This window comes from Fusarium poae, chromosome 3, assembly GCF_019609905.1.
Source record: "Fusarium poae strain DAOMC 252244 chromosome 3, whole genome shotgun sequence".
Lineage (NCBI taxonomy): Eukaryota > Fungi > Ascomycota > Sordariomycetes > Hypocreales > Nectriaceae > Fusarium > Fusarium poae.
Window position 1 is genome coordinate 6,620,836 of NC_058401.1, and position 13,964 is coordinate 6,634,799.

The 13,964-nt window shown below is 48.7% G+C and overlaps 5 protein-coding genes across 5 annotated transcripts; 3 read left to right on the top strand and 2 right to left on the bottom strand.

Moving 5' to 3' along the window:
- Nucleotides 1-404: 404 nt before the first annotated feature.
- Nucleotides 405-1,343, top strand: FPOAC1_009604 (uncharacterized protein; the record flags this gene model as incomplete). Its single annotated transcript, XM_044854028.1, has 2 exons — nucleotides 405-681; nucleotides 745-1,343. The coding sequence occupies 2 exons, from the start codon at nucleotides 405-407 to the stop codon at nucleotides 1,341-1,343; spliced, it is 876 nt and encodes a 291-aa protein (XP_044706698.1).
- A 963-nt stretch (nucleotides 1,344-2,306) lies between these two features.
- Nucleotides 2,307-2,993, bottom strand: FPOAC1_009605 (uncharacterized protein; the record flags this gene model as incomplete). The annotated part of the gene is made up of 3 exons (XM_044854029.1): nucleotides 2,307-2,629; nucleotides 2,690-2,758; nucleotides 2,837-2,993. The coding sequence occupies 3 exons, from the start codon at nucleotides 2,991-2,993 to the stop codon at nucleotides 2,307-2,309; spliced, it is 549 nt and encodes a 182-aa protein (XP_044706699.1).
- A 1,219-nt stretch (nucleotides 2,994-4,212) lies between these two features.
- Nucleotides 4,213-4,964, bottom strand: FPOAC1_009606 (uncharacterized protein; the record flags this gene model as incomplete). The annotated part of the gene is made up of 2 exons (XM_044854030.1): nucleotides 4,213-4,631; nucleotides 4,892-4,964. The coding sequence occupies 2 exons, from the start codon at nucleotides 4,962-4,964 to the stop codon at nucleotides 4,213-4,215; spliced, it is 492 nt and encodes a 163-aa protein (XP_044706700.1).
- A 4,764-nt stretch (nucleotides 4,965-9,728) lies between these two features.
- FPOAC1_009607 (uncharacterized protein) lies at nucleotides 9,729-12,337 on the top strand (the record flags this gene model as incomplete). The annotated part of the gene is made up of 3 exons (XM_044854031.1): nucleotides 9,729-9,990; nucleotides 10,833-10,892; nucleotides 11,076-12,337. The coding sequence occupies 3 exons, from the start codon at nucleotides 9,729-9,731 to the stop codon at nucleotides 12,335-12,337; spliced, it is 1,584 nt and encodes a 527-aa protein (XP_044706701.1).
- A 547-nt stretch (nucleotides 12,338-12,884) lies between these two features.
- Nucleotides 12,885-13,952, top strand: FPOAC1_009608 (uncharacterized protein; the record flags this gene model as incomplete). Its single annotated transcript, XM_044854032.1, has 2 exons — nucleotides 12,885-13,310; nucleotides 13,362-13,952. 2 exons carry the CDS (start codon nucleotides 12,885-12,887, stop codon nucleotides 13,950-13,952), a joined length of 1,017 nt encoding a protein of 338 aa, XP_044706702.1.
- Between the last annotated feature and the right edge of the window lie 12 nt (nucleotides 13,953-13,964).

Sequence of the window (13,964 nt, forward strand, 5' to 3'; positions counted from 1 at the left end):
TTCCCATCCTCTCTTCTTTACTTCTTGTCCTGTCCCATCGCAACGGATGAGACCCGCCCCGCCACATCCCGCTCCGCTGTCAATCCTGTGCCTGTGGCGGTGGAGTCTTGAGTAGGTATTCAGCCAATCACTAAGCATGTTTCTCAATCTTGTACTTTTACGCTTTTTTTCCACTGCAATATACTTCCGAGCTTACCCATATCCATACTCCATCATTGGAGATCCTGTAAAAGAAAGTCCCAGAAGTGGGCATACTTTCTCGAGCATGCGGGTTGCAAGTGCGCTTCTCCAACCAACTTTAACTCTATGCGATCCTACCTTTAATATTTAATACGCACCAATTGTTCCAGCCAAACGCATTCTTGATCGATGAATTTCTTCGTCCTGCTGCGGTGACCACCTCAATGGCCACTCCAATTCGATCCACTATAAGCCGCTCCGGCCGGCCTTGTGTTGCCTCTATTCGCAACCTCTCCAACGCCCATCCGGCAAAGGCCCAAGTTCAACCCATAACTGTTCGCGAGCCGAACACTTCTTCGCCAACCTCCGATGCTAGCCAACTCACGGACTATATAAGACGAGACGCCTTATCAACAACATATTTCGATGCGACAGGCGTCCGATGGGTTGGATCTGGCAATGACGGGTCAAAGGACCCCAATAAGGCAAAGCTAGGTAAAAGTACGTTACCGGGGAAATCTACAAGAGCTTTGGAGTAGCACGATACTAACTAATTCTTTACAGCTTTACGAATTCTTCAAGAAAGATTACCAACCCTGCTTTTGCACCCTCTACCTCACGACATCCTTGCGCCAAACATCGCCCTTCATCTCTTCCCTTCGACGCACCCTCACCTACCAACCGTCTCCGGCCGAGTCGCCTACAATGCCGCTCTCTGGACCTCACCTCTAGCTTGGAACCGTGTTCCCATCCTCGGCAACGTTTGTATCGAGGTCCTTGCAGAGCGCATGACGACTGAGCCCCTCACGTTCCTACCCCGCCGTGCTGGAGCTATACCAGAGCAGCTTGTTGTCCGCTGGTGCGAGAAGAGAAAGGGCTCGTACACTTGCAGTCCTTCGAATCGTGGCGTCATTGCACGCTCACTACCATTCGGTCGAGGAGTGGATCCAGACAAGGCCTTTACGGGACTATTTGTCTTCGATTTTGATTCCGAGGGCCGGATCCTGAGCCACACGATTGAACAATCGCAAGCAGGTGGCGATTGGGAAGCTGGAGTTGGCGCAAAGGTCGTTGGCCTAACTGATTGGCTTCTTGGGGGATGCAGGGATCCCGGTACTCCCATACCAATGTTTGAGCGAGTACGAAGACGACGATCCATCTAAGTCGACATTATCCGTAAAAGAAGGAGAGGCAGTGGGATAAGGACGGGCAATACCCTCTAGACAAGAGAGGTTCATGCAGAGACATGGTATGGCATTATGAGAGGCGTTCACGGTTGCATTTGATCATCATCCGCCGGGCTGAGCTGGGTCAAGTCGCTTGGGGTATTCATAACGACAGTGTATAACAAAAACCACGACGAAAGACTCCACACACCTGACTCTGTATAGCTTTGTAAAATAGCAGTTATCAAAAGCTCCTTCTTTCCATAAACTTCCCATTATTGTGAGCAAGGGTCAAGTGAGGTTATCAAATTAGGGTTGACCAATATGTTGAGATTAGCAATCTCGGTTTTGTAACGAAGTAAGTAGACATCCAACAACTGAACAGATTTCGAACTCCAAAATTGCAAAAGATAAGGAGCAGTCGAATGGGTGAAGGTGGTTTTAGGTTCGGTTTTTCAAGAGGTTTATAGGTTTTAGGACGGATACCACTCGACCACTCCTTATCAAAGGTATATAGGGTTGGCTTGATATGTAAAGATACCCTGACCCCAAAAGTCCTTACCGATAGATATATAAAGCATAGATTCATGGCTTTGGAACTGCATGACTGTAACAACGCCTATGCCAAGAGAGTAAGTAGCTCCATCGCAAGCCAAGTGACACAAGAAACAAATTACACGCTCGTAATAGCAAATTGTCATAAGCAGCGTCGTGAAACTCGTGTATTATTGAGCACTGTTCGTCTCTCAGCCCACAGGATCGAGACTGATTTTCCAGCGGAGCCATCTCGTTCTACCCAGAACCGGCTCCTTCTATTGATGGCTAATGGGCATTTCACAATATTCTGCCCAAGAGACCGCTACCCTGGCCGGGGCTCTTTGAACGCCGAGACGAGAAGCACAAGCCCTCGCTCTTTCTCTCAGGCCGTTTGTAATTTCTGCTGCATATCCAAATATTCGTCTACAGCACAATCTCGCCAATGTTCTCCCCCTCGAAACCGTGTTTCGCGAGTTTCTTCACTCGCGCCTTATCCCGAGCCTTATCAGCCGCTTTCTTCTCCTCTGCGATTTTCTTGACCACTTCCAAGTCGGCCAACTCGAAACCAGGCGGGGGGTCGTCATCTCTGTCGAGGTCGATTTCACCAAGGAGCAGTACGTTTTCGCCTCGGACAAGGAATATGCCGTGGTTTATGTCTGCGTAGAGACCAGTTGGCCGGTCACTACCTGCTGAGTCGGGAGAGGGCGCAAAGATACGTTCGACCGTGGATTGGAGAACAAGATTTGCTACAGTAGAGGGTGAGAAAAGGGCGTGTCCAAAGGCATTGTCTTTCTTTTAGAACGCACCGAATTGATCCCAGCTTCTTAGTACTCCGATGAGTTTTCTCCCATCGCGCAAAGCGACCATGAGCTTCTCTGCAGTTTTACAGTCGTCAGCAAACGATCCCTCCCGTCTCCTGGTTTACGATCCAATCCGTTATCTGCATGTGAAACCGGGAACAGGAGTAAACTGGTACCAAGGCGGATTCGTACTGTCTGTGAGGTCTAGGAGCTGCGCGGCAGTCGTGAACATTTGCGGCGGTAGCTGAGGTAGCGCTTGCGGCGCACCACGGCCCTGTGGAGGGCCATCGTTGATGGATAGGTTCTCCATTATATGGTTTGGAGGAAGATGTTTTGTGGAAGGTCGTGCAGTCTGTGATTAGAGTGAAGTCTACTGATCCATGGAGTGTCTTGTGTTATGGCTCATGACATAAACATGGCGTGAAATGCTATGCGTCGGTCTGGAATGATGGTATATCGAGCTGAGTCGTTGATGCTTTGACGTTGATCTAAGGTGTTGCGGATCCCATTACGGCAAAACAGCGCTACAGCGATTCACAGCTGATAGCCACATATCGCTATACACAGAATGATTCAACAAAACGCAAATCAATTTTCTGACCTCAATGCGGGGCAGATTCGAAAGACTGAGGTATGGAGGGGCGAATGAGAAAGGAGGGGCATGTTTACATAGTCTTGGCGGGGCAGACATAAAAATGTCGGACAGAAGACAGGACAGGGAACAGGAAACAAATAAGCACTCATGACAAGGCCTTGGCCATGGTCTAATACGGTCTAGTACATTAGTGTACGCCTGAGGTTGCAGCAGTGACTTAGACTGTGCGTCATTATATGCCGTCCGGCAAAAGGGTTCTTTTTTTTCTGTGTTTCGATCATTATCTGGTCTCGCTTCTCACATGCATCAAGGCTTGGATTGAAGTCTTTCTGATGCGTCCGTGAGGGAATTCGCCAAGTCTATTCAACTCCACCATGACCAGGCGAGTTACTAAGATTTCGTTCCATTCTAAGGGATGAATTGCGTGCATATTCGCCGCCCCATCGTGTTGGTTCTGGGGCTGTTCCAGATAATAAAAAGCAAGATTCAGATAGCAACCAGCCTTTCTGTGACGCTTTTCCGGTTCCAACCGTGTTATTGCAATAAGATAACCCCCTGACCTCAATGCATACACCTAAGTACGCCGCTCAGGTACCCTATCCCGTCCGAATTCTTAGTCGTGTAAGAAAGAAAGCAAATACTCTATCATAGTCCAGCCTAAACGCCTTTGGATGGATGCACGATGTAAAGTCTCTGTGTCGAGAACTGTAAAAGAGGAGATTGGGAAGTAGAGCGTTCAAGCTCGGATCCGTAGTTTCGTAAATCGAGCGCGTAATTTCTTCTCATAAAAAGAGAATGGCAGAGTCCTGGTGACATTGTCGGCGTACCACCAAGATTTCAATCGGTGGTAAACCTCGCATAGCAGAATCCTTCGAAATTTGACGAGGATGGCAGCTACCAAGCCCGCCTGGTTTCTGAAAGAATGTCCCACCGGTTACAGACGTTTCACAGTGGACCGCTGCAGCGCTTCTTGAAGCTCTGGTCTCGTCGACAATGCCTCCCACGCTTGTGTAAACGTGAACCACTGGCGTTCTCGTTTATGGGATTCGGGCCAATCGTCAAACTCGCCGGTTACTGTGCCTTCGAAGAAGTGGTATCTTGACCGATCTTTTGACGATTTTGGTGCACGCTTTTCATCAATGTCGCCAAGGTCGTAACTTATTTGCACAGTGATGCCAGCTTCTTCCCAAGCCTCTCGTTCGGCAGCCTCTTGGCAAGTCTCGTCCGACTCCCAGCCGCCCTTGGGAAGAACCCAACCTTTTCGTCGTGTAGATTGGATCAGCAGCACATAATTCTGATCGGAGGTTAGAGGCACAATGCCGGCGACGAGTCGTTCACCCTTGGTGTTGTAGCCTGTGACAAGACCAACATGTTAGTAAGAAAACCCTAAGTGCGTTGATGAAACCATGTGGGATTGCAATAAATAGATTGTTGCTTGACCATTGGTGGTAAGTCTTGGGGTGGCCATCACACCATGTAATAGGCAATAAATGGAGCTGGAATAGACAACGCCAAGACAAAAACCATCGTAGAAACATGAATGACGAATGGGCATGCCGAACAATCATGTTTAGACAATAATTCATGCATGGCGCATAAGGTAAAAGACTCACGTTGCTTGGTTCTACCCACTCGTGACTCCATCGAACGGCCACCGCCTGAGTCGCCAGAGGCAGAACTCGACATGTTAGTGGTAAAGTCGGGTAACGGAAGGCGGGAATTGAAAGTAATGTCGGGGAAATTTGGTCGGTCGACAACAACAAAGAATCTCGCAAGTTTAGATGGCGATGATGCGGACACGAAAGCTTCAAGGTCCTCGGAGGTAGCGGAATAGAACGGATGTTCACCCCTGGGTTGAGAAAGAGAGAACTTGCGACGGGCGGACGGGTGACTTTTAGAGAGCCTTGAGAGCCATCATTGTTGAATTGTGTGAGTGGTAGTTGAGGTCTGGTGAATGTGTGAAGGGGAAATCGAGGAGAGAAATGGCCGTGGCCTGCGCCAGAAGGTGCTGGTGCTTGATTTTTGGTCGGGGAGAGCCCAGACGCTCCAGAGAGCTGGGCTGGCGATGTGATATAAACTGCGAGATGATGGAGGTGTGGGCGCGCACGCGCAAAACGTCCCAAGTTTAGCTCGAGGGGGCAGCGGGCGACTCGGCGGATCTCTGTCTCTGGCGGAACCCGCAGAACAGGTAAGTTGCTGGGTTAGGAGGGTACGTACCGTAGTACTGCACTGTACGTGGGCATGTACCTGCTAATGTATGTGCAGAGTGCAGAGGATGGGGGCGTGTAGGTACCGGATGCACTGGGCGCTCGGCGGACAGGCCTTCAATGAGCTAGTGACAGCAAGCAGGGACTGGAGGCGGATGTGAAAGCTGGATCCTCGTCTGTCCTGGCCAGGCCTTGCTTGGATCTAATGGAGCATGCGTAGCGTGCCAAAGGTACAGACAGTCCAACTGTACAGTATCTATCTGTACTGAGATGTAGGTCGTGCTTGTAGTGGGCTTTAGGCCTAGACTGGCGGAAAGGGACTCGGCAACGCAGCGGACAGCTTTCGCTTTCGTATGTGCCCGTCTGTCTACTATTGAGCGGGCGGTGGGAGAGTGTGGAACCGAGGGTTTGTTTCTCTGGGTCAACCGATGCGAGGTAAACTTTGATGAGAAGAGATGGGAGATACGGAGGTTACCCCCTATCTGGTTGCTGCATCAATATGTTGGCTGATTGTGGCCGAGTTGTAATAGGAGAGGCTTGACTCGAATGATTGAGCGTCTGACGCCAGTGTCTTTGCAGCGACCACTCCAAGGTATAAAAAGCTTGTGCAGGGGCTTAAATCGAAAGTGATGCGGAGACGCAGGCGGAATTATTGCCAGGCAAACAGCGGGAAAGAGTCGCCTCTGAGTAACTACGAGCACCAAGTTTCCAATGTGTGTGAATATTTGTTAAGTGATCAAGAGACTTAGTACTGATCCAGCGTCAAGAGTACAGGGTAAGGTCCGACTGGTGATGCTTGATGGTACCTGCCCAGTGATATTCAGGGGAGTTTACCTCTATGCTTAACAGTGCACATTACCTAGGTAGGTATGCATGTCCTTCAAGCCGGGTTTATAGTAGCATGGATTAACAGGTTGTTAATTTTATCTTCCATAACCTGGGGGTGGAAAGAACACGGGCAAGATAAATTAACTGTATAAACGGTAAAATGGCCACCTCATGGTACCAACTCCCGAAGGCCTGTCAATTGAGATGAACTGACTATCTCCCTTTGGTACCAATAATGACTTAATTAGCTTAATGCCAGTCCAAAAATGCTTCTTTATCCATTTTCTGCAAGACAGTGCAAGGTTGCCCTGCGGTATCACCACAATGTATTTTGTATGTAGAAAGGCAACAGGGGCTGGTCGGCTGCTCGTGCATCAGTGACGGAATAGGATATGCATCACTGGGAGGCTTTTGCCTGCTTTCTCTCCTCCCTTCGCGGCAGGCTGATGCTTCTTTATTAGTTTCCAATCACAGAAGGCTTGGGGATGGAGAAGAATGATGCAGGACCATTGATGATGGGTAATATAGAGGGAGATCATGTTCCCGCTGTAGTGCACGACATGGACCTAACAGCAAATATTGTTATGCTCGAGTTTCTGAATAGAAAACCACATAACTATAGACAGACCCAGCTTGTGGATTGTGATGGAGTGCGATGCAGAATGGTGCGACCAACAAACGTTCCAATGGAATCCTTGATGTAACAGTATCCGGGATAAGACACTAGGTTCAAGCCTCAAAGTCATTGTGTTCGACAACGCCGAAGAAATACACAAGATCATGTCGTTGAATACCCAGAACGAAGGAGCCTGCACGAGTAATTCTCCTAGTCTCGCACTTGGTAGGTTATCAAGGATTGCTCAGAACTACTGCAATTCAAACAAGCCTTTCGTTGTATAACACAGCACTATACAGCAATTGAGCCTCGAGAAGAAGCATGCTGAAATTAACACACACCTATTTAATAGTATCTAGTTAATATATAAGCACGCGCATTCTTTCTTCGTAGCGTAGAGTTCCCATTGCCTTGTCATTTGGGTTAATTGAGATAGGGTGTAGCTTCATACTCGCGACAGCTTCAACTTGGACCTCTTCTTCATTCACATGTCCACAATGATAGGTTCATCATCGCCCACGGACAGAACAGCTCCCACGCTGTAACACATCAACCCTGACGTACATAGTACGATGCATGAAGCAACAGTAACACTAGTACCGCATCTCATCGGAGGGGGAGGGGTAGAATACCTTTACAGCAGTAGCTCAAGCAGACAGGCAAGCAAACAAGCATTAACTATTGGATCCATCCGTGGGATGGAGCATCGTGAAAGCGAGGCGTAAGCCCTCGATCTTTTCTGTTGAAGTCTTAGTGGCAGAAGTGAAGTGCGGATAACCCATGAAAACATCCAATTGGACTCGAGCCTAATCAACAAGCTTCCTTTTTAGCATTCGTTTCAACATTTTCAACCTGCAGTAACTACTAATTTCGACAGACGTCATGTTAGTTTGCCGATTCTAACTCGAATATTGCAATGCTTAGTTAGTCTGTTCATTTTAACAGTGGACTTTTCCATCTCCTCAACAATACTTGATCTTAGGTCTACTGGTTAAGTCGTAGCGTAGCGTCTTTGGTGTAGCTTCTATTTCATAACCAGATTTCGGAGACGACACCGAGAAAAGGCCCGCAAGTCGGATGATACAAAAATTGGTGCCGTGATTCTCCAGGCGAGGTAAAAAAAAAAGCAAAAATTCTGCAGAGCAATGGAGTCTCCTCCGGGCCAGTTACATGATACAGTAAACGTGCAGAGATACCTGCACTGATTTTCGTACGACACCTCGATTCGTTATCCCGGCTTGGAACCCGTCGGCTCTAGGCTAGTCCTGTATGCTTCTTCCTTTTCGTTTCATCCCATTCGTTACACACAAGTTGGGCTGCAGCATGCAAGAAATTGGAACATGTACTTTGCTGTACCGATTTGGCAGGCTAAACTTATCAGCGTTGATGGGTTGGCCGACAAGAGTCAGGGTAACCATTTCCTCCAATCTCATATCATTTCCTCTGTCTCGAATAGACATGTGCTTTTGTCAGACTGCCAGAACAAGATGAGATGACTTCTGTCAAGGTTGGTAACACAAACTCAGCCTTGTTACAAATTTGGCTCTGTAAATACTGGAGAGATCGGAACGTTTCCTACTGGATACAGACCGGGTCTCGAACAATCCGATGTCTTATCCCAGGTACTATACCGTGTCATAGAAATACGTGTGCAAATCTCAGATACACCGGAAACAATAAATTCAGCGAATCGATTCGCTACCACTAGTGTTTCCCTCCAGTTTCTATAACCAGTGATCCAAAGAACTAGCGTATCATTGCAGATACAGATAGCAGACTCTTGATTTACACAACAGACGAAGCTACAACGTGTATACGTCCTCGTGCTACTTGGACTACCTAGTATAAACACACGTAACTGATTTATATAAAATCATACAAGATCGACAAATTGGTCCAGAAATATAAACAAAAAAAGTAAAAAGACTCCTCATCATGAATTCGAATTGTAGGTGAAGAAGGGCTCGAGTGAGGTGGCATGCAGTTCAGAGTCCGGTCAGCGTAGGGGGCCAACCCCGCCATTAGGTTGGAAGTTGCAACTCCCCGTGGTTGCTGCCTTGGTTGGAGCTGGCAGATCTCCTTCGTCAACTTCAATCAAGCTCCGATATTTCTCTTTCCTTTTCATCTTCTTTTTAGAACCATCAGCGTCCATTGCCCGTCTCTCGACCAGTCACCGAATCACATCTCGATAACACACTCATGACACTGCTTTCCACCAGTCAGGCTTTCGACATCGGAACATAGCCGGGCAGTCACTGACTGTCTATTTGCCTTAGAACCGTTGCTCGACTACTACAGAACGGTCTGGTGTATTCGACGCCATTGCCCCTACACGCCCTTACACGCCAGGTCCCTTGAGAGTAGTCTTGAAACCCCTGCTTGATCACCCTGGTCTAGTCATCTAAAGTTAGATCGAAGCCGTTCGATTTTGGTCGACTTTGTTGCACATGCGCGCACACGATCACTGTCCTTCAGCGCAATCCTTGGATATCACCCGCAGCCAACGTCTCGTCATCATTTGTGTACAGCCAGAAAACAGTTAAACTAATTGTCAATTCACCAACTTTCAGACACGACACAGCATCCCACGCTACGCACCTCTCTTTTCGTCTGCCTGCCCTTGCCTTCAAGAGGGGAATCAGTAGGCACGCGATCGCACCTCGCCTCGACAAACTCGCACGCCCCCTCCACTCTCCAGGTCTTGGGAATCCGCCCCTCTCTGTCCCCATCTCGTTTGAGCTTGAATTGACATCCGTACGCGGCAACTATCTGCCTCACGCATTCACTTGCCCATCTTGGATGACACTGGGCAATCCTGGTGAACAAACTCCCTCTCCAATTCGTCGCAGCTTAGGAAAAGACCCCGGCGCTCCTCGTCCGTCTACTACCGTTGTGCTTCCATCTCTGGCAATTTGCTCTGAGAACACAAGCACTCTTACCAACCACAGTTCCAGCAACACAGCACCAGTTAGTTGTGCAGCTTCGAGTTCCGCGATGGAACCCAATGGCATGCGTATCCCTGGAGATGCGTCGTTGCAGTACGAATATCTTTCGCCAATTGGTGAGTGCTTATTCCCACGTTCTTCTCCAACCGATCGTCCCCGTGGTCCAATGCCGGCTTGTCGTTGGTTGCCGGCGCCTGCGCTTGAGCTCCGCTGCGGCCGGTCCCCGTGGCGCCCCCGTTTTCCCCGTCCGGGTCAAGTCGCCCAATGCCCATACACATATCAATTCCCACGTCAATGTCGACCCTCAATTTAGGCTGGCAACGGCTGCCAATCCCGTCCTCAATTTGATCACAGTCATGCCCTACGGTTCCGCATGTCGATGCTCTACGCTAGGGATTAATCTTACTGTCAAGTGTCAATAGATAGCTTGCGCTTATACCTGCTCACGAGTACAAGTCCCTTGGGTACTTTGTCTCGTTTACATGGGTTCTCGCTTCACATTCCATGTAGTCATGGGTTTGTTGTTGGTACTGGTTAGAGAGTTGTCATCGTGCATTGATTTGTCTACTTTCAACCAGCAACATGTGATTCATCAGTTCTATTCTCTCCCATCACTTGTATCTTTGTGCCACCCATCAGCTCAAGTCTGCACGACAAGTTCATGGCAAGACGCACTGACGCATCCCTGAGTCTCTCCAGGGCTTGACATGACATTAGGATGATATCATTACATGATGGGGCTTATCAAAGACATTGTCCAAGTGGATGGTGTCGTATGTTATACAAAGCGTCAACTGCTTTTGGCCATCTTCTACTTCCACTTAGACATGCCGTTCACCCCACGCACGCTTCATCGCCCAGCAGATGACATCTGACCATAGGCATCCAATCTGATCACTCACCCCCACGCGATCGCTGTTCACAACTTTTTCTTCAATGGAAGCTAACTATCGTCCAGGATACTCTAAATCATCAAGATGTGGTTACTGTGGAAGTCGTGGCAAGAGTCAGTCAAAACGTGAACAAAACCCCTGCATCTCTCCCATACCCTCTGATCACACCTAAGTTGTCCTTACTTACATCATGAGACATTTGAAATAATGCAGGCGAACAACTGGTCTCTCACCCAATCCACCATCAACAAGCTATTTCAAACGAACACATTCTACAAACGGAAAGCTGACTCGTACATGGGTAACAGGTTACTCTTACTACGCCTCAACATCATCGCTGAGTCCGGAATTCTATCAGATTCTCCTGGACAGATGCTGGAGACGCTCAGGTACACTCATGTACCGACCTGACCAACGCCGGTCATGTTGTCCTCATTATACTATCCGTCTCGATTCTACCCAGTTCAAACCATCTAGAGATCAGCGGCAAACCATCAACAGATTCAACAAATTTGTTTTGGGAGGTTCGTATATGAAGGAGGCTTCCCGACTGTACCCTAGATCGCGCGATGAGGCCAAGAAGCGCGATAACCACTTCGACCTTGTTGACCGAATCCATGAAGCTGAGGATGGCAACGTGCAAAAGCCCCCTGAGGCTGCGCACAAACTTGTTGTCACCCTAGAACACGATGACTTCACAGAAGAAAAGTTTGCCATTTACGAAAACTACCAGCGGGTGGTTCACAAGGACTCTCCGAGTGAAATAAGTAAAAGCGGATTCAAACGCTTTCTCTGCAGCTCCCCCTTGAGGAGAGAGAAGATGGTAGCACCAGATGGACGCGAACGTCGCCTAGGTTCTTACCATCACTGCTATAGATTGGATGGTAAGCTAGTCGCTGTCGGTGTTCTCGACCTCTTGCCGGAGTGTGTAAGCTCTGTCTACTTTCTGTACCACGAAAGTATACATCAGCATACGCCGGGTAAACTTGGTGCGCTGTACGAGATCGCCTTGGCTATCGAAGATGGCTACGGTTGGTGGTATCCTGGCTTCTATATACACAGCTGCCCCAAGATGCGGTACAAGATCGACTACTCGCCACAGTTTGTTCTTGATCCCGAGTCGTTGACTTGGGATCCATTGGATCGAGGCATACTTAATCTTCTCGACAAGAAGTCGTTTGTGAGCCTTTCACTCGAGAAGAAACAGGCTGCTGAAGGCGGTGATAGTAAGTCTCTGATGCCCAGCGAGGAGGTAAAGATGAGTGACAGTCCCGAGATCAAAGGATCCGACTCTTCTCTTTCTGGCGAAGAAGAGGACAGTGACTGGCTGTTTACCTCTGGGATGCCTGGCATTCCTCCGATCACTTCGGCAGCGACCTGGGATATGGATCACATTGCCTTGAAGATCGCCCCTGAAGGACCGTTATATGAAACTTCGGACCTTGTCAGCTGGGACGAACGTGGTGTTAAAGAACACCCAGGACTGAAATCTGCAGTGGCTGAGCTTGTCGCTGCAACTGGACCAGATCTGATGGATCGAATTTGTCTAGATTTTGCCCCGAAACGATAGAGATGGAGGTTTCAAATCGGAGAAGATTTTTCGCAATTTAACTAGAGCTTGTATTCCGATATAAGGCCTGGCCCTGATGTTGAGCTCTGCTTATGACAATCGCTCCAACGCCTCAATACAATGGTTTATCATGAATCATATTCTGAGTCAGGCAGTCACTTGGGAAGAGAATAGAGAACGTTGGTTAATTGAAAGATGCGCATCAATTGAACATTGTTACTGCTTTTGACTTATATGAAGGCTGTAGTATTCGTGTATTATTAGTTAGATGCGATTTTGTGATTGGACACAGAGCTATGCTTTGCCAGCTATCACCCCGCCATCTCCAACCAGCAAGCCCACCACACTTTTTTTCTGCCTTATCTTATCATTCACCTCGGTGAGCAGCCAGCCTTCAGCCAGCCTTTTCAACACCAAAAACCTGCGTCATTGCTGTTTTCACGTCGCACTTCTTAATTCAGTTACTTAGCGTGCTGTCGCACTATTATTATAAAAGTGTCGCATCGTATAGCTGAGTTACTGGCCATACGCTGCCATTGTTATCACCATGGCGTCGCAACAAAGCCTCTTCTCGCCCGCCGAACTCGCATATCTGCATCAGTCGCTTTCTTTACGCCCCCCAATCCGACCCGATGGACGTAGTCCTGCGCAATTTCGTCCTTTGACCGCCGAGACAGGCGTGCTTCCAGGCACAAACGGTAGTGCGCGCGTGCATTTCGCGGACGGCACGGAGGCCATTGTAGGAGTCAAGGCTGAGATCGAAAAGACAGGAGGAAGCGAGGAGCGGCAAGATGAACAGGACAGATCAAGGAACGATTGGCTTGAGCTAGCAGTGGAGATTCCGGGCCAGAGGGACGATGAATCTTCCACAGTGTTCTTGGCCGAGATGTTGAGAGAGGCCCTCTTGGCTGATAATGAGTTTGCCAAGAAACTGAGGATCAACAGACGGTTTCACTGGAGACTATACCTAGATGTATGTGGGATTCTGATATATTAGGGAAATGTTTGCTAACCGATACTGCAGGTTCTTCTAATATCCCCCCCACTGTCATACCCTCTCCCGCTACTCTCCCTTACAACACATCTCGCCCTTTTGGCTACGCGCCTGCCCCGACTCAAGTCTGAGGGTGATGAGGACCCCATGTTTGACGACGATTGGGAGTCCTCTACCTTTTTGTACCCTCGCGACGGTGCTGAAGCAGAGGGCTCACGACCTCCTATCACGCTACTTGTCGTTGCGATTGGCGACAACACTATTTTCGACCCTGCCAAGGAGGAACTTGCTGTCGCAGAGAGTGCGCTGGCTGTGTCCGTGGCAGAAGTTCGAAAAATCAACACAGACGGTGAAATGGATGTTGATAAGAAGGGCCGGGAGCTCAAGTTGTTGTCGATTCGAACCGTTGATCCCCCATCGAGATTGACCCCACCTGGAGTACCGCACATCACGAATAACTCGGCTCAGAAGGGTGAAACTCAAACGACTGAGGGCGTCTGGAAGGCACCACTGGGTGGAACCAAGTTTGGAGTAATGGATGGCATAATACAGGCTGTGCTGGAAAAAGGTGGCGTTGTAGACGAGGTTCTGGATGGGTTGGAGGGTGTCGAGCTCTCATAATACTATGTTCGT